Source organism: Oncorhynchus gorbuscha, linkage group LG17, assembly GCF_021184085.1.
Source record: "Oncorhynchus gorbuscha isolate QuinsamMale2020 ecotype Even-year linkage group LG17, OgorEven_v1.0, whole genome shotgun sequence".
NCBI classification, from domain to species: Eukaryota; Metazoa; Chordata; class Actinopteri; order Salmoniformes; family Salmonidae; genus Oncorhynchus; species Oncorhynchus gorbuscha.
In genome coordinates this window covers 49,906,432-49,927,121 of record NC_060189.1, presented here as the reverse complement: position 1 = coordinate 49,927,121, position 20,690 = coordinate 49,906,432, and the positions used below count along the sequence as shown (strand labels likewise).

The following is a 20,690-nucleotide window of genomic DNA, read 5'->3' as shown; positions in this document are numbered from 1 at the left end:
CCCGAGCGCCAGAGTCTCAACTCGTCTGTGTAGGGGTTTCGAATGAGATCCCCACGGTTTGGTTAAGGATTTTCGAGATTTGAAATCAGATTCAACCAAAGGACGGGGAGAAGAGAGATAATTTTGTTTTAAATATATGGCTACATTATACGAGCAGTCTCTTCTCCTCAAATAATAAGCAGCGTATTCTCACTCCCGGCGTAATTGTAACCTTGCAGTAGACATGAGTGCAGAGTAGACGTGCCAGAGCAGACCGCACCAGAGCCGGCTGGTCGACCTGATTATCATAGCAAAAAAAAAAAAAGGATTTCCGAAACCCGAGCTCATCAATGGCACATATGGTGCAAACCAGAATAGCAAGCCCACAATTTACAGCACCTCTCAAAATAGGCCTGCACAGGAAATTAAGGACTCAACTGAGCCAGAGCTCCCCCGGGCGTCATACCTTACCCTAAAAAGTAACAATGTTCATTTGGAATTTGAAATAAATAAAAAACAAAGCGCTATCAGCATTAGAGAAAGACAATGTTTCCCTTGTGTGCTAAGCTAGTTTTTGTTTTGTTTGCAATACATTGAACAAAGCTAATGAAGGCGTTACAAGTTGGAAAAGCTTGTCCGGGAAATTGGGAACAATTAAGAAAGGAAGGACGCTTGACAACATGCCACTGTCAGGACAAATGCAACAGCTAAGTCAATGGGCTACACTGTACTGTTGTAATAATGCTGGGTAGTTTGGTCATGGGTAGTGTTATGGGTTGAGACTAGCAGCTAACTGGCGAACAAGGCTCTTTGTAAAAGAAGGTAAGGCATATCGGTGGGGCTGTCCTGAAAACTGGGACAATTTGCAGGGCATCTCAATGGACATGAACAAAGTGATCGTATTACCCCCATTTCCCAAAGAATGAAAGAGAGAATCACACACACACACACACACACACACACACACACACACACACACACACACACACACACACACACACACACACACACACACACACACACACACACACACACACACACACACACACACACACACACACACACACACATACATACATACATACATACATAATACTATTACCCATATTTCACAAAGACTGGCAAAGAGAGGGGGTTGTGCTCTCACACACACAAACAAACACACGTTCCCCTTTGTCAAGCTGCCAAGTGTGCCAGGCTGAAAATCCTCCACAGCTTTAATTGAAGGGACGGGGGTTGACTCCTCTGCACATCCATCCTAGCGAGAAGCTAAATTTAACTGAGGTACAACTCTTAGGAAAGGTTGCTCTAAATTGATCCGGATGGCTGGAGCTATCTTTCTTTTTTTCTTAAAGTATCTTAGCTGTCTCCTAGCTCTCGGGAGCGGTCCTTTGATGTGGGGTTAGAAGCGTCAACAACTATGAAGTGGTACTCTTAGCTTAGCGTACGTTCCAATCTTTATCTGAGCCACGGCTCCAGGCATCCAGCCTCTGAAGATCAATTCTGCCTATGGATTGGAAATACACTGCCGCCAGTAAGTACTATACACAGTTTACCAAACATTAAGAGCACCTTCCTAATATTGAGTTGCACCCCCCCCCTTCTCTTCTCAGAACAGCCTCAAAATCGTCGGGCGTGGACTCGTTTCCACAGGGAATGCCCAACCCATGTTGACTCCAATGCTTCCCACAGTTGTGTCAAGTTGTCTGGCTGTCCTTTTTGTGGTGGACCATTCTTGATACCTACAGGAAAATGTTGAGCATGAAAAACCCCAGCAGTTCTTGACACAAACTGGTGTGCCTTGCGACCTACTACCATCCCTTGTTCAAAGGCACTTCATGCTTTCATCCATGTCTCAATTGTCTCAGGGCTTAAAAATCAATAAGGGATCGTAACTTTCACCTGGATTCACCTGGTCAGTCTATGTCATGGAAAGTTTTTTTTTTACAGTCGGTGTATAGCTATAGGGACTAGTCCTAGATACAGAGTACAGAGAAGTCAACATGACTAAATTGTGTTAAGATTAGAGGAGCTGTACAGCTGTTGGCAGGCTACATATAGGCCTGCAATCAGGCTACATATAGGCCTGCCAACAGGCTACATATAGGCCTGCCAACAGGCTACATATAGGCCTGCCATCAGGGAGAAGCTTGCCGTTCCAAACCCAAAAACCAGCTCTCAAAAAAACACACACACACACACACACACACACACACACACACACACACACACACACACACACACACAAGACAGCAGAGAGAAGGTTGCCGTTATAATCCACAATATAGCGGTCCAAACACACACAAGCCTCCTCAGGAGTGGGCTGAGCCGGGGCCGACAGTAATTACAGCCAGGCTGTTTTGAGAAGAGGGGAAAAACAACAGTTGCAGAAGAGAGGTCGCTCCTCAGCATGCACAACCGCGTCTCCAAAATGGAGGCCGGGGGAGCTGGTCGGGACGATGCCAGGCTGGGACGACACAACCCAGGTATTACTGCAGTGATTAGCAGTCTAGCAGGGTGACACATATTTAGCTGTCGACTGCAGACGTGTGGGAATCTTGTTGGTGTCTGCAGTGGGTGGTTAAAACCCTCCCCGGTTATGAACGAGCTATATGAGCGCCTTGAGATATTTACCGTAATTGTTGAAAAACTAGCAGAAATCTCCCCGAGATTTCATTATTTGATCTAGGTCGGGATTGCTGTTTTTCTGTTGTGTTGAGGGTAAAAAATATATATAACGGCCCAGGGCGACTCGTTTTTCTCATAAGGAGAAAACATTTAACCTCTCCTAGCTGCGAGTGCCGAAGACAATAATTTCAACATCTTCATGTTTCATTGTAGAATCTACCAACTAGCTCCAAGCTAGTCTCCGGGGAGACACAAGCAGAACCCAAAATGTAGGTAAAAAAAACAGCCATTTGTTTCCTGCACTTGTTGCTCCATCACACAGCCCAAGAAAACCGTCATTATCCCAAAGTGTGTGTCGCACGGCAAAGTATCCCAAAAGAAGTAGCCCAAAGCATGGCCGACTTGTGTGAGGGGTTCTAAGATAAGGCAGGATAAACAGTTAAGAGTAGAGAAGGGGTTGTTTGGGTGTTCCTTTAAAAAGGTGAGCTGCCACAGAGCCATTGACTGGGGACCATGATGGGCCTCCGCAGATGTATCATTTAGCTAGGGGAGAAATGCCGCACTTCACACAGCTTACAAAAAAGGCCCCTGCGTCCCCGTAAGAGCCCACTTCACACGTACAAACAGGGATGCAGACAGGGACACAGATTCACAGAACAAGATAGAAACCTGCCACACACTCGGACAGGGACATACTGACAGGCACACACACAGACACAGTGTAAGTGGACTCAGACAATACCCTCCCGTGACCCTCCCACACCTGCTGCTAAGAGGGGCTCTTTGTGAAAATGGCTAGCATTTAGCGAAGGAGAGAGAGAGACAGCTATATCACTCCAAAACTAAAATGCCTGCCTCGCTCCCCTAAACGCATACACACCCCAAGGAGGGATAGGGATGCTTCCTACCTCATTACCCTCCTACCAGGTAGCTAATAGGACTCATCTAATGGATATTCATAAGAGGGCATATAAACAAACAATGCATGCGTCCCTAATGGAAACCTATTCCCTACATAGTGCACTTCTTTTGACAGTGGGCCCTGGTCAAAAGTAATGCAGTAAGTAGGGAATAGGTTCCCATTAGGGACACAAAAAGAGGGACCCCTACTATGAGCTCACTGTCTCTCTGTAGACAGTTCTCGAGTAGGACGGATACAGGAGATCTGGGAAAATATATAATCTCCAAAACTAATATTCATATGATGGAAGCTGAGGACTATTGGAAGCTTGGGAATTTTCCCCCGACAGGATGTGCAGGACTGACGATAAGCGGAAGCACAAGGAAGCACATTTGCTTACGACCACGAACAGAAATAAATATTGACACTGAAGGAACGCAATTTCGCGGACCAATTTTTATAAGGTCAATGTCATCTGTGGTCGTGGTACATTGAAAGCGTATCAGAGCCACCTGGGTGTGACTGATTCTGATTACCATTGTTAAATATGACGGGGGGGGGTCGCATTCACAGGGCACCAAACGGAAGACAACTGGCTAAAACAGTGAGGGACTTCTCCAAGGAGAGGCACACATTTTCATCTCCTGTTGCAAAACATTGTGCTAACGGTGTCCCTATAGGAATGCAGCCCCTATCTGTTTTTTTATTGGGGGGGGGGGGGGGGTGTTCTCTCCAGATGCCTGCTTGAGAGTGTGATTGATGTATGGGTTGGTGACTAGGATGAGTAATTGGATACTGTGGAGCTGATTACCAGCTGGGATCTACATACTGGCTATACTGCTTATATTATGCCTGAATGTAATGTGTCTGGCTTCAATTTAGAGGGAGAGAGGGAGGGAGAAAGAGAGAAACAGAGAGAGGGAGGTAAGAAGAGAAAGGTAGAGCAAAATAGACAGTGAAAGACCGGAAACACCTTGTGTGTGAGTGAGAAAACACCAATCCCAGGCAGATGACAGCCATGTTTTTTGTATGTTTTTTTTTACATGGGCTCCTGTGTACATTCCCATTCTCAGTCACGCGCTGAAGACAGACAGTCTGGCCGGTGTGCCAGGATGTAGATTCAGCTGTTCCCAGAGAGAGGTGAGGGAGGTGCTTAGGAGCTTAGGAAGGGGCGAGCCGGGAGGAACAGGTGTCCTAAGTCCATACTTAATGAACCTCGAAGCCTAGTGCTATAGGCCTCCCTCACACTCTCAAACAGAGAGACAGACACACACACACACACACACACACACACACACACACACACACACACACACACACACACACACACACACACACAGAAAAACACCCTACAAAAGGTTCAGGTGTGTGGATTAGGTTCAGGTGTGAAGCGGTGGATTAGTTTTCCCTGAGAAAAGTATACTCCATCCCTCTCCTTTCTCGCTCCTTTAACAACATTTGGTGTCTCGTGCTCATTGTTCGGCCCCCGAATAGCAGGAAACGGCGGGAAGTTGTTGGTAGTATTATCCATTTCCTATCTGGCTTCCCCTCGCGCTCGGCCTGGGCGCTTTGATAAAACGCGGGTGCACATTGTCAGATGTTTTTTCTCTCCCCTTTTCTAATAGAGAAGGCGCCGCTGAAAGCCGATATGAGTATATCACGGAGAGGATGATTTGAAGCCCGGACCCCACCGGCTATTTTTTAAAAGTTTTTCCTGTTCCAACGGCTTTTCATACAAATACCGGCATTAGAAATGCATATAAAAGCTGTCAGAGGAAACCATGCTTGCCAACGCAATACCGAGATATTCCTTTTCAATTTACTACAATGACTGGCTCTCTGAGGAGGACTAGCAATGGTGGCCAAAACATATTTTTTAAATAATAATAATAATAATCACCTGGGTTTATCTTTCCCATTAATTTCAATACGTTGGGTCAACTGCTGCCGACAAATGCGGGGGAAACAATGTGGTACCACACACAACTCTGTCCCACACAGGACACGCCATTGTCAGGACTAAAAGAGGAGGCAGAACTAAGTGAATGGGCTATGCTGTACTGTTGTCAAGTGAAGAACATTGAGTGCCTCATTGTGAAAGGGGAGGTTTTGTGTGTTTGCGCTCCAAGGCTAACTTTCATACAACAGACTATACAATAGTCTCTTGGGCAAGGACAGTGTTTGATCTCGCTCCTCGGGAACCTTGAACCTATCGTCCTAAAAGAGAGTCCTAGAGGGATCGTAGTTAAACACTGAAATACTGAACCAGAGACTATTGGTGCTCTTGCTCTTTACAGATCACAATGATCATCACCTTTATCATAATCATCAGCACATGATCTATCACCTTTGGACTACATAGTAGGATTGCCAGCGAGTTAGAATTAGGCTATCGCAGACTCTGCGATATTCTTGTGACCTTTGGCTGACCTCTCCCACTCCCTCCCTGTTTCCTGAGTGCAAGTGTACATCCGACGAGAAGTCACGGCTGTTTGAGCACAACCTCCAGTTCCCGACATTGTTTAAAGCCCAGTCCAAACCGTCGCAGCAGGCTGCCTTCGTCATTTCAATCCCTCTTTCGCCAGGTATCATTAACAGTAACAGTCTTCCTCGTCTCCCTCTAGGCAGGGATGCAGCTCACGTCCACCTCTCCCTGACGACTGCCCGAGAGCTTTGTAGCGATTTAAAGAGTGGAGAGTGCACGTGAGAGTGGAGGCTTGTACAGAGCAGGAGGTGGGTAACTCGATAACTCTACTTCTATAAGAGCTCGCTGGGGGTCAAGCCGAGCGAGGGTGGGAAAAACAGAAATGTGTTTTCCGACCGGAGCGGTGTTTGAAAAGGACGCTGAACCCACAGAGAGAGAGGGGGAGGGACGAATGAGAGAGGAGGCAGGGTGGGAATCCTGTGGTATGTGTATCATGATAAACCTGATCCGCTTCAACACAGCGAGTGGGTGGGTTAGCACTAGATCAGGTGAAGGAGAAAGGGGGAGAGTCGTTCACACCAGCTCTGGATACAGACCACTGAGTTATGTGAGGAGGCACATACAACGCTACAAACACAGACTGCATACATACATTGATGGTCAAGGAGTCAATCTCACAAAGCAGACAGTATTCAAGTGGCCCAATTCTCCTTGGCGTCTTCGAAAGACTGGGGAAAAGAAAAAACATTCAAACAGCGGGGAGGAACTCTTTTTATTCCAGACCAAGCGAAACACCAAATCCCATGAATTCCCATTGTCAGCTTTCTCCGAATGGGAATGCCATGGTGTCTTGCGAGAGAGAAGGAGAGAGCTGGCCTTGCACTTAAATGAAACCCCTAGAGTTACAGGGAACTAAACAGCCGGACTTGTTTACTCTGCAGAAATAAAGTAAGCCTTTCGTCCAGGGATTTAGCCAGCCGATACGGGGACTGCACAGGGAAAAGGGCAAGGTGACACAAAAGCAGCCAGGAGATGAAGCCTTCATCTGCGTTTGAAGCCCTTGGACTGTCGGGCAATAAGCTACAGGAGGAAAATGCTAGCGGCAATGATAGCTAGCTAAGCTACACGTGTCTGCAATGCTCACCAAAATAGGGAAAAGGGTGACCCAAAAGTGGCATGAGAAGAAGCCTTCATCTCTCTGCATTTGAAGCTGTCAGACTTTAAAGCAGACGGCTGAAGGGAAGAAATGTTAGCTTCAAAGCTAATAAGCTAGCTAGCTATGCGTGTGTATGCAACGTTTGCCAAAACCCACACAATAATTTCCCCCCACTCCTTTCTAGAGCTTTGTAGATATGCCAAAACAGGGCCTTGCTCCCGTTGCTGTTTTTGAACCTCTCTCTCTCTCTCTACAAATGTGTCCCATTCACTTCTGAATATTACATTTAATGTATTCAGCAACAGTTGAGATGCACTCAACCCCCCCACTCTCACTTTCTTCTTCTCCTCCAGAGAAATGACACAAACACATACGGGGGCAGTGATTTGGTTAAAGTTTCTCTTTGTACCTGACGCTAGGAGCCCTGGTGTTCCACTGATAGAAAAAAAAATAAGTAAAACACTTTGATATGCATGAATGGGTTTCATCCCTCGCTCACCACCGTCCTTCGTGTGAACCATTTGAGAAGAACGACATAGCAACCGGAGCAGATGTGCATGTTTGGAACATAAACAGGTAGACTCAGTAGCCCCGTAAAGCTTTGAGTTTCATTAAATACCCCGTAATCCGGAAGGGGGGACATATTTGCTGGTAATATGTAGGCTAAGTAGAAGCATTTGGTTCAAAGGGCAAGTTGAAATCTGCTCTGTGGGAGCTAAATAGGGTCGTTTTTAGAACTTCCAAGAACAATGCGTCGAAAGAACGTGACTCATATCGGATACGTGAGGAAGAAAGAACGTGACTCATATCGGATACGTGAGGAAGAAAGAACGTGACTCATATCGGATACGTGAGGAAGAAAGAACGTGGAGTTTCAATCCAGACTCTGAATGGGAGGCAAAAACACCCAACTACAATACACAACGGTGTAAGCGACTAAGGGGCCGATCTTGAGCAGCTAACCGGAAAATAGACAAACCGACACGTCAAATTCACTTTCTCAGACACGCCTTTGGGTTTCCAACAGCGGAGACGTGCTTTCCATCTCAAGAGGTCAAAAGAAAATCATTGGATGTCAGCCCAAATCAATGGCCGGGGTCAAATATGGACCTGCCCATTGATCAGAGGGCACCAATGGAGCTCTTAAGGGAACACAGTATAATAGAATCAGACAATCCTGTTAAAACGTTGGGTGAAATTAAACCTCTTCGGCTGATCAGATCTTATGTGATTAATCACCGGTGTGCATCCATGTCTAGGCTGGTCTGCCCTATATACTAACTACAAATAGGAGAAACTCAAAATCGAGGCCAACTCCTAAAATCCAACAACGGCTATTATCTCGACAGCATGAGTCTGGCGAACTCATCTCTACTAGTCTATACTGTAAATCACTTCAAGAATGCCTGCTCCACTTCAAGAATGCCTGCTCCGTTGCAATAAATACACTTTGCCCACTGTGTTCAGGATGTCTTATCTGTCTAAGTGGAATCTTACAGTCAACCCACACACACACACACACACACCCACACTCACACAAACCTTCCACCTCCCACACAACTGCCACCTTCATGATCAAACCTATGCCTAAATGATCTAAATGCAGCCAAATGCGCCTTAGAAAGAAAAAAAACGGGGGGGGGGGCACTCTTTCTTTCTCCCCTTTCTTTTCTGTCTCTCCTTGGAGAGTTGCCATCAGTCGGGAAAGCTAGAGAGAGCATGCTATATGACGAACCCTTATTTGGTCAAGGACATTTACATTGGCCCCTGCTATTACAAAAATAACCACAGTTTGTTGATGGGAGGACCGCCTTTGGATTATGGGACCACACAAGTCAATGGGGGAAATGGGAGAGACGACTGCTCTACCGCCCATTCCTCATGTCAGTTTAAAAAAGCAACAAGAGACGAGTACGCAAAACTCAGAGGAAGGATTTAAATGGAGTTTGTTAATTAGCAGCTACTGAAAGACATACAAGGTTGCACAATGCAATCAAAGTAAACAAGCTTGTTTGTAATAACAATGCTGTGTTAATTATTAAAAGGGGACATACAAATCTAATTTTGCTGATTGACTTGATTCAGTCTAGCAGACTTTTCATATTGAGCAGCTGCTATGGTAACTACTGCAAATCCATAACTTGGCATGGGGACTGCAGATAACGCATTTGAAGTCCAGACTGAATTGTAATGAAAGCCAACTGAACAAAGTCAAGCTCTATGATATTATACTAATAAATCACATTCATATATATATATATATAATAACATGGTGAATATAAACTGAATATAAAGTGTGAAAAATTCCTCAAAACCCCACCAAAAAATAACGCACAGTCCTCTGAAGAAAAAAAACTACAACATCCACATTCAAAAACTTCAGCTTTCATTTCAAAAGCTTCAGTTTGCAACATGTACTCGTTTTCCTACTATTTCCGCTCATGTTGAAGTCAAATCACTGTCTGCACCAGTGGGCTTTACCCCCTCAAGAATAACGATGAAATATTCAACGTTCGTCCATTTTTAGAACACCATATGTGAACACACTGTGCTCTGTGGTTAGTGGGGAAAATCCCTGTAGACAGCACTCCTATCGACCATGCTAAAATCACGTGGGCATACTGGAGATACCAAAGGCTTCTTATAAAACAAAAACAAAAATATTGATATCACCTAGATAACCTACAACTGGCCCTGTTTACCCTTAAAGCCTCAAAGGGCAATTGAACATCTATTCTTTCGACATTTATTCTTTATGGAGAAGCGATATTCACGACCTTGTGAGAGGAGTTGGATTCTTTCAAGTGGTTAATTTGGACATGACATTACATACACTCGACTCTCAGTTGGTATGTAGCCTATTGCCTACAATCTGTTAGGCAATGGTTAATTGATTGCTGGCCACACATTATACGTGGGAGGATAAATCCAAGGCGCTGTACGTGCTTCGTGTTTCATATTACAGAACACACTTCGCAAATGTGAAGCAAAAGACAAGGCCATTTCCAATACATTTCATTGTACCACAAATGGATAACACTAATAACACGCATGAACTTAACTGGCTGTTTTCTTTCTACCTTTACTATTCTGTCAATGCACTTCATTTAAAGCATAGTAGCACTACACATGTTTGCCTGCGAGAATTCAATTCCACCTTGGGAATCAATAAATTTAAAATTCAAAGTGGCGGCCTTTGCCTTCGTCTTACCCATCTTGGGGTTGATGGCGAAAAATCCCTGCGGGTTGCCACTGGTGATCTTGTAGGAGAGCTTGTCGCCGGCCCGGGCGTCCGGGTCCACCGCCTCGATCTGGATGATGGACACGTCCTTGGGCGAATTCTCCGCCACCGACGGGTAGTAGACGGGCTCAGAGGTCTGCGGCGCATTGTCGTTGACGTCCTGGACCTCCACGTAGACCTCCACGAAGGCCGAGAGGGGCACCACGCCGCCGTCCGTGGCGTACACAGTCAGCCAGTAGTGCGGGGTGGTCTCGTGGTCCAGGAGTTCCTGGGTTCTGATGACCCCTGGGAGAAAGAAAGAGAGAATCATTAGTTCTTATGGCTCTTTTATTATGATTAAATATTTTTTTAATGGAAAACCAAAAGGGATAGCCTCCTTTTTTTCAATTTTCACCTAAATGACATACCCAAATCGAACTGCCTGTAGCTTAGGCCCTGAAGCAAGGATATGAATATTCTTGGTACCATTTTAAAATAATCACTTTGAAGTTTGTGGAAATGTGAATTGAGTGTAGGAGAATCGAACACAATAGATCTGGTAGAATAAAATACAAAGAGAAAACCAACCAGTGTTTATTTACCACCATCTTTGAAATGCAAGAGAAAGGTCACTGTTATAGCTGTCACTCTGGTTATAATTCCGATAGGGTCCACAAGATGGTAGCGGTGTATGTGCAAAATTTCAAATGGATAACTTGAAGAATGACTGACCTACAAGACTTTTAGTGTGAAGTCTCCAGAGTCATTTGGGCAAAACTCCCGTAAAGCCCAGCTCATTGGCTATCTAGCTAGCTTTGATTGACCCCGATTGGTGCTTATTTGAGAAAGATACAGCCGTTCAAGTGATGGCCGCCCGAGTCGTCGGCGTGCCATAAAGGCGTAGCTCTCTGACCAAATATGGTGTCCTATAGGATAAACTACACCACTAATGAAACAGTGAAGTCTTGTTACCTTCTAGGACCTCTGAGGAATAGATACTAATGTGATTTGACTTGTTCAAACAACATTTAGGGTGAGATTTTCACAGATTCCTTTCTTTGCAAATTGAACGAGTGGAAATACAAAAATGATTGCGTGCTATATGGACCTTTTTAGGGTATGAAAAATAATTTTATTTAACAAAACGACAGTTCATGTTATCTCTGGGACCCTTTGGATGATAAATCAGAGCAAGATTTCAAAATGTAGTTTGCAGTTATTTTAACAAGAATTTAAGTTTTCAGCCGATATAAGGCACTTACAGTGGGGCAAAAAAGTATTTAGTCAGCCACCAATTGTGCAAGTTCTCCCACTTAAAAAGATGAGAGGCCTGTAATTTTCATCATAGGTACACTTCAACTATTTCAGACAAAATGAGAAAAGAAAATCACATTATCGGATTTTTTATGAATTTATTTGCAAATTATGGTGGAAAATAAGTATTTGGTCACCTACAAACAAGCAAGATTTGTCTCTCACAGACCTGTAACTTCTTCTTTAAGAGGCTCATCTGTCCTCCACCCATTACCTATATTAATGGCACCTGTTTGAACTTGTTATCAATATAAAAGACACCTGTCCACAACCTCAAACAGTCACACTCCAAACTCCACTATGGCCAAGACCAAAGAGCTGTCAAAGGACACCAGAAACAAAATTATAGACATGCACCAGGCTGGGAAGACTGAATCTGCAATAGGTAAGCAGCTTGGTTTGAAGAAATCAACTGTGGGAGCAATTATTAGGAAAAGGAAGACATACAAGACCACTGATAATCTCCCTCGATCTGGGGCTCCACGCAAGATCTCACCCCGTGGGGTCAAAATGATCACAAGAACGGTGAGCAAAAATCCCAGAACCACACGGGGGGACCTAGTGAATGACCTGCAGAGAGCTGGGACCAAAGTAACAAAGCCTACCATCAGTAACACACTACGTAGCACTGACTCAAATCCTGCAGTGCCAGACGTGTCCCCCAGTACATGTCCAGGCCTGTGTGAAGTTTGCTAGAGAGCTTTTGGATGAAGAAGATTGGGAGAATGTCATGTGGTCAGATGAAACCAAAATATAACTTTTTGGTAAAAACTCAACTCGTCATGTTTGGGGGACAAAGAATGCTGAGTTGCATCCAAAGAACACCATACCTACTGTGAAGCATGGGGGTGGAAACATCATGCTTTGGGGCTGTTTTTCTGCAAAGGGACCAGAACGACTGATCCATCGAAAGGAAAGAATGAATGGGGCCATGTATCGTGAGGGAAAACCTCCTTCCATCAGCAATGGCATTGAATATGAAACGTGGCTGGGTCTTTCAGCATGACAATGATCCCAAAAACACTGCCCGGGTAACGAAGGAGTGGCTTCGTAAGAAGCATTAAGGTCCTGGAGTGGCCTAGCCAGTCTCCAGATCAACCCCATAGAAAATCTTTGGAGGGAGTTGAAAGTCCGTGTTGCCCAGCAACATCCCCAAAACATCACTGCTCTATAAGAGATCTGCATGGAGGAATGGGCCAAAATACCAGCAACAGTGTGTGAAAACCGTGTGAAGACTTATCGAAAACGTTTGACCTCTGTCATTGTCAAGAAAGGGTATATAACAAAGTATTGAGATAAACTTTTGTTATTGACCAAATACTTACTTTCCACCATAATTTGCAAATAAATTCATTAACAATCCTACAATGTGATTTTCTGGATTTCTTTCTCTCATTTTGTCTGTCATAGTTGAAGTGTACCTATGATGAAACTTACAAGCCTCTCTCATCTTTTTAAGTGGGAGAACTTGCACAATTGGTGGCTGACTAAATACTTTTTTTGCCCCACCGTATATGTACCGACCTGTTATTTCTCTAATATAACGCTCTGCATGATTTACAACTGTCCCATTGACGGAACCTTAACAAGATTTCTGAAAGAAAAATTAATATAATTTTTCTATATGGAAAACCATTTCACTCCCAGCTTTTTAGATGGAAATTGTCTTAGTCCATACATATAAAAACAATAAGGCCAGCACTCAAAATGTAGCTCAAAGAGCATTCAGCATTCTGCTAAGGGGATCAAACAAACGCTTAGGAAAAATGTATTTTTCAGTATGTAGATAGCACTTGAAAGAGAACAAAGAAAAAAAGAGAAAGGAAAGATGGCACTGAATGAGTTTCTCTTTCTCCCTATTTTAATCATAGGTAGGTGTCGGTGCACAGCAGTGTGGGGAATATGGTAGGGTAGAAGGTTGGTATTGACATCAGGCCCTACTGTCTGTTTCTACATGACAGGCCTGGTGTTTTACAGCAGGCCATATGCCATGAGGGGCCTATAGCTTTCAGCTGAGCAAACAGAGGAGCTTTCAAAAGACCTGTTAGGACTAACATTTCACAACAATACCCCCCCAACCCCGATGACTGAAAGGAGATCAGTGGTGGAACCATCAAAACGGCACACTAGAAAGCAGGCTAGTCAGCAATCCTTCTCTGGATGGGTGCACAATTGTTTCCCTCGAGGATTACCCAACGTTTATGATGTGGTTTCTCATGCACATTTTATTTGGGGCTTTAAAAATATATCTGATCATGAGGCAGGCTTGTGTTGTGTCATGTCAGGGCTAAAGCAATAGGAAATGACTCAGTTGTTAAGCAGACAATCTCTAGAAAATCTCTTTCCGCACGATTTAAGTAAACATTAACATTAAAAAAGGTCACAATGACCTGCTATCGAAAGCAGTAAAAAAGTGAGATCATTGGACCGGCCCACCGCCGACGATAATAAGTTATAATAAAGCCAGGGCGTGGGCCTGGTTCCCGTGTATAGGCAAGCGGTAATTGCATACTGCTGTGCACTAGATATGGCAGAGAGTCTATAACACTGTCCTAGTGTGCCATATACCGAAGAATGATAAGACACTGCTCCATGGCACCTCTCCTACTTTTCCTACGGCCTGTCTTTCAAAAACCTTTGTTGCTCCCTGTAACTCAATCACTTGCACTGCAGGACTGTAACCGAGAGAGAGGCCTACATTATGCCTCAGGGGGGAATAGAAAGATTCCGGGGAAAAAAAGAGAGAACTCCAAAACACCTGTCACTGACATTTCACTTTTCAGGGATTTCAGAGTTTTTATTCACCTCAGATTTACTGTATCTTATGTCTGAGTCTGAGGTGCTTTTTGTCATTACTCATCATTACTGCTAGCCAGGGATAGCAGTTAGCTTGAGGCGTGTAATAAGGCAGGGAGGCAGTGCGGCAAAGAGGGAAATGGATAGCACTGTAACACTCCATAACACTTCCTACAGCCACGTGGGGGTATAACCGGACCCAGGAAATACTCACACGCCTCGATTTATTCCACATTTTGTTGTGATACAGCCTGAATTTAAAATGGATTACATTTTTAAAAAATTGTCACCTATACACAATACCACATCTAAGTGGAATTATGCATTTTGACATTTCTACAAAATTTAAACCTGAAATGGAGTTAGTAAGTAAGTTTTCCAATTCCTCGAAAAGAAGGCACCTATTGGTAGATGGGTAAAGAAAAAAAAGGCAATTGCTGAATATCCCTTTGAACATTGTTATTAATTACACTTTGGATGGTGTAACAATACTCCCAATCACTACAAATATACAGACATCCTTCCTAACTCAGTTGCCGGAGAGGAAGGAAACCGCTCATGGATTTCACCATGAGACCAATGGTGACTTTAACACAGTTACAGAGTTGAATGGCTGTGATAGGAGAAACCTGAGGATGGAGCAAAACTGTAGTTACAACAATGTTGTAGAAACATTTATGGAATCACTACAGTAAGTCACTCTGGATAAGAGCATCTGCAAAATGACCAAAATACTAAAATGCAATTTCTCCAATATACTAACATAATTGTCAAGGGCAAAATAAGGAAAAACATACATCCTGTTTGCAAGAAGGCACTAAATACTGCAAAAATACTGCACTCTCCATATTTTCAAGCACAGTGGTAGCTGCATCATGTTATGGTATTAGGCTTGGACGTATACCGTACATTTTATTATTTGTAGTTACTTTTTTTAAGTAAATACCTGCAGTCAACTTGTGCAATAGGTTAGGAGATAAAGCAGATCGCGTTCTCCATTTCATCTGTCACATTATGTTTCATTATGAAGCTTACCGTTGTTCCCCAAAGCAGTTGAACCAGTCGCGTGTTTGTTTGTAAACAGCACAATGGGAGAAAGTGGGAGCAGATGAGACCAGCTGTGTATTGACAGGGATCGCGTTTTATATTGAAAGTAACCAGTCTTTTTTTGCTTCAAAAGACTGATCACCGACGTGCAGCTATAGTCTTCCTTCACAGAAAACACATTAGTGCAATACATTTAGCAGAAAAAAAGCTTAATATTCATCAAATGACAACAAAAGTGAAAAAAGCAGTCTTTTTTTGCAAAAAAAACAATGCATGGCCATCATATTTCTAATGTCTATTATAGAAAAAAAGGAACCAGCTAGATTTCCTAATGTTTTTCTTAAAGTTAATATTGCATTTTACCGAAGAAGAGTAGGCTGGCTACACTGAGAAAAGTATCAGAGAAAAGTAGTTACACGTCAGTCAGAGCGCTGTCGTTTGATAGAATGCTCATTCGTGAATTCTCTTCCTAGTGGAAAAGTGCAACTGAAGCACAATTGTTTGATGCTGAGCAAAATTTACAATAAGAAGCATTTTAGATCTGTATTTACAAAACAGCAATATATTTCTTATGCGTTTTGTTTAAAATGGTGTGAAAAACAAAACAATTCTGAGACAGGTCGATCCCTAAGTTTAACTTGCTAGTTATCTAAGTAAGCGGCTGAATTAATAAGGTCAGTAATAAGGGGCATCATATTGTGTTAGCTTTCTGCCGTGTTTGAGAAGCCAAAAGCCTTCGAATGAGTTATCTGTACAGCTACCACTGCAGATTGATTTCCTTGCGTTTCTTCTCCTCTCCGTTCTAGACCATCTGCTCCTGCCCCATCTTAACCAAGCAGAGCAGGCAGGCCCGTGGCCCTAGCGACTCCCAGACTCTGCATTCAGGACAAGCATGCGTCAAACATTTGTTCATTTGCATAATATCTCTCGTTCACATTCGCTTGTAAATGTCCAAACTCACCAAAAATGGCATTCGGTAGGTCTTACCTACATACAGTGCCTTTGCGAAAGTATTCGGCCCCCTTGAACTTTGCGACCTTTTGCCACATTCCAGGCTTCAAACATAAAGATATAAAACTGTATTTTTTTGTGAAGAATCAACAACAAGTGGGACACAATCATGATGTGGAACGACATTTATTGGATATTTCAAACTTTTTTAACAAATCAAAAACTGTAAAATTGGGCGTGCAAAATTATTCAGCCCCCTTAAGTTAATACTTTGTAGCGCCACCTTTTGCTGCGATTACAGCTGTAAGTCGCTTGGGGTATGTCTCTATCAGTTTTGCACATCGAGAGACTGAAATCTTTTCCCATTCCTCCTTGCAAAACAGCTCGAGCTCAGTGAGGTTGGATGGAGAGCATTTGTGAACAGCAGTTCAGTTCTTTCCACAGATTCTCGATTGGATTCAGGTCTGGACTTTGACTTGGCCATTCTAACACCTGGATATGTTTATTTTTGAACCATTCCATTGTAGATTTTGCTTTATGTTTTGGATCATTGTCTTGTTGGAAGACAAAATCTCCGTCCCAGTCTCAGATCTTTTGCAGACTGCATCAGGTTTACTTCCAGAATGGTCCTGTATTTGGTTCCATACATCTTCCCATCAATTTTAACCATCTTCCCTGTCCCTGCTGAAGAAAAGCAGGCCCAAACCATGATGCTGCCACCACCATGTTTGACAGTGGGGATGGTCGGTTCAGGGTGATGAGCTGTGTTGCTTTTACACCAAACATAACGTTTTGCATTGTTGCCAAAAAGTTCAATTTTGGTTTCATCTGACCAGAGCAACTTCTTCCACATGTTTGGTGTGTCTCCCAGGTCCTTGTGGCAAAGCTTAAACAACACTTTTTATGGATATCTTTAAGAAATGGCTTTCTTCTTGCCATTCTTCCATAAAGGCCAGATTTGTGCAATATACGATTGATTGTTGTCCTATGGAGAGAGTCTCCCACCTCAGCTGTAGATCTCTGCAGTTCATCCAGAGTGATCATGGGCCTCTTGGCTGCATCTCTGATCAGTCTTCTCCTTGTATGAGCTGAAAGTTGAGGGATGGCCAGGTCTTGGTAGATTTGCAGTGGTCTGATACTCCTTCCATTTCAATATTATCACTTGCACAGTGCTCCTTGGGATGTTTAAAGCTTGGGAAATCTTTTTGTATCCAAATCCGGCTTTAAACTTCTTCACAACAGTATCTCGGACCTGCCTGGTGTGTTCCTTGTTCTTCATGATGCTCTCTGCGCTTTTAACGGACCTCTGAGACTATCACAGTGCAGGTGCATTTATACGGAGACTTGATTACACACAGGTGGATTGTATTTATCATCATTAGTCATTTAGTTCAACATGGATCATTCAGAGATCCTCACTGAACTTCTGGAGAGAGTTTGCTGCACTGAAAGTAAAGGGGCTGAATAATTTTGCACGCCCAATTTGTCAGTTTTTGATTTGTTAAAAAGGTTTGAAATATCCAATAAATGTCATTCCACTTCATGATTGTGTCCCACTTGTTGTTGATTCTTCACAAAAAGATACAGTTTTATATCTTTATGTTTGAACCCTGAAATGTGGCAAAAGGTCGCAAAGTTCAAGGGGGCCGAATACTTTCGCAAGGCACTGTATCTATAACTTTGTTAGCATTCTGGTAAAAGATGCCTAATGGGCTTTTTTCTGTTTTTTGGTGCCCCTTGTGTACTAAGCCAGTAATATGGATACCGCCCAAACCTAATGGATATGCTTGTAACCGTTTTCACACAATAAAACATGTACAGAGTGGAGCTAAGCACAGACAAAATCATTGAGGAAAACCTGGTTCATTCTGCTTTCAACCAGACAATAGGAGATTGTTATTGTCAACAGGACAATAACCTAAAACACAAGTCCAAATCTACACTGGAGTTACTTACCAAGAAGACAGTGAATGTCCCTGAGTGGCCAAGTTCCAGTTTTGACTTGAATCTACTTAAACATTTATGGCAAGACCTGAAAATGGTTGTCAAGCAATGATCAACAACCAACTTGACAGAACTTGAAGAATTGTTTAAAGAATAAATGGACAAATGTTGCGCAATCCACGTGTTCAAAAGCTGTTAAAGAGACTTACCCAAAAAGAGTCACAGCTGTAATCGCTGCCAAAAGGTGCTTCTACAAAGTATTGACTCAGAGGACTTAAATTAGATATGTCTGTACTTTATTTTACTACATTTGCAAACATTTCTAAAAACCTGTTTCCACTTTGTCATTATGGGGTATTGTGTGTCGATGGGTGAGAAAAATATATATTTTAATCCATTTTGAATTCAGGCTGTAACACAACAATTAATTAAGTAAAAGGGGTATGAATTAAGTAAAGGATTAAGTAAAGGGGGTATGAATACTTTCTGAAGGCATGCAGGGTGTAATATGGTCCATGTCATATGGGCATACAGGGTTGTCAAGGCTTGCCGGCTGGCACCGAATGTGAAATGCCCCCAAAGGGGCGATCGTGAGGTGGAAATCGAGAAGAGAAAAAAAAGTGATTATATAACGAAGTAAACAGATTACAAAAATATATATATTGCCAAACAGAAAAGTAGTCAAAATGTGCAAGTGGGAGTTTTTTTCTCACGGAAGCACTGTCAACTACTCACTGCACTCGTTGAGATAGCTTCTGGGAAGACCAGATGTGCAGGGATTTGCAAATGTGAAGCACGAATAAGAAACGTGAGTGCTAATCTGACTGCTAGCGTCCTGCGAGAGTACCGGGAAAGAGTATGATTGAGTGTGTGAGAGGCGGAGAGAGAGAGAGAGAGAGAGAGAGAGAGAGAGAGAGGGTGGAGACTGGGAAAAGAAGGAGTGAGGATGAGATGGAGAGAGCGGTTGAGTGGGTGAAAGAAAATGGAGTGAGAGACTAAGATAGAGGGAGTGTGTGTGTGTGTGTGTGTGTGTGTGTGTGTGTGTGTGTGTGTGTGTGTGTGTGTGTGTGTGTGTGTGTGTGTGTGTGTGTGTGTGTGTGTGTGTGTGTGTGTGTGTGTGTGTGTGTGTGTGTGTGTGTGTGTGTGTGTGTGTGTGTGTGTGTGTTGTACTTTTCCGTGTAAGGATGAGAATGTGTGATAGAAGTTGAAAGAGAACAGGGAGAGCGAGAGGGATGAGACATTTGTTGTGCCCGTGCCAAGACGATGCCCATGCTTGAGTGCTCATCCGTTTGACTGGGAGACACTGGCATAACAGAACCATTCCACTCGCTCAGGAGTGTCGGGCTTTTAAGCAGCCCGCTGCCAACCCTAGAGCCATTAGCATGGAGAAGAATACTTTATATTAGTGCAGTTCTGCACTGCAACAGGTGGCTAACAAGACTACATCGTCATAGAGGACCTTGACCCAAACTCACCCCTCACAGGAAACGTAAACAAACTGTGGTAGATAAGGACAATTTGTACAATAGCATTGTAATGGTCGACCGGCAGAAGTAAGAAAGTCCAACAAAAAAAATGTATAGTTTGATGAGGCTCTGACGCCTAGAATAGTTCAATTTAAAGAGAACCCATTTCGATGAACCTCTAACTGAACACAATGACAATTTCAGTTGACATTTACTTTTTATTCAAACATGAAAGCGTGACTGGCTTTAAATAAACCTACCAGGAGACAAAGCGTCTATCGAAACATGTCAAATCAATAGTTGACTGGACAATTACAGTGTATAAATGATGAATCAGAAGGATTTAGCAATCACACCCATACCATTTCATTCCATTCGCTCATGAGCGTCAGGCTTTTAGCAGCCCACTACCAGTCCTTATGCCATCAGCAAAGAGAAGATGGCTTTATATTACTGAAGTTCTGCACTGCTACAGCAATTATCACAGTAGATTGGATAAAGCCAGCTGATCCTTGGGAAAAAAACAAAAATGTACCACACAGTGGGGGTAGTAACTGCAGAACTATACTATGATGCTCCCTATTTAGTTCCGAGGATGAGGTGTACTCAGTATTTCTGGCATGTATAGGACCACGGTCCCTGTCATGAAAGGGGGTAATTAGTGGGCGGGGGGCTAAATTGGGGAGAGACAAACTCTTTTCCCCAGAAGGCCTTGTAACTACAATGGCGCCGCCACAAATGGAGGGGATTGCACATGTCATGGATATCAAAAGCTGGCAATTGAAACAAATTAGAGCGCCAAAAAGATTACCAGTTGTCAAAAAAGGATTAGGATTTGCAAAACCCTGTTTATCCCCTGTGCT

The 20,690-nt window shown here is 43.3% G+C and overlaps 1 protein-coding gene across 1 annotated transcript in view; it reads right to left on the bottom strand.

Annotated features, from left to right (window-relative positions):
• LOC124001586 (protocadherin Fat 1-like) overlaps positions 1-20,690 on the bottom strand; it is a 99,810-nt gene that overhangs the window by 64,298 nt on the left and 14,822 nt on the right. Inside the window, 1 exon segment of the mRNA XM_046308499.1 lies at positions 10,301-10,615. Coding sequence (XP_046164455.1) covers positions 10,301-10,615 — 315 coding nt within the window.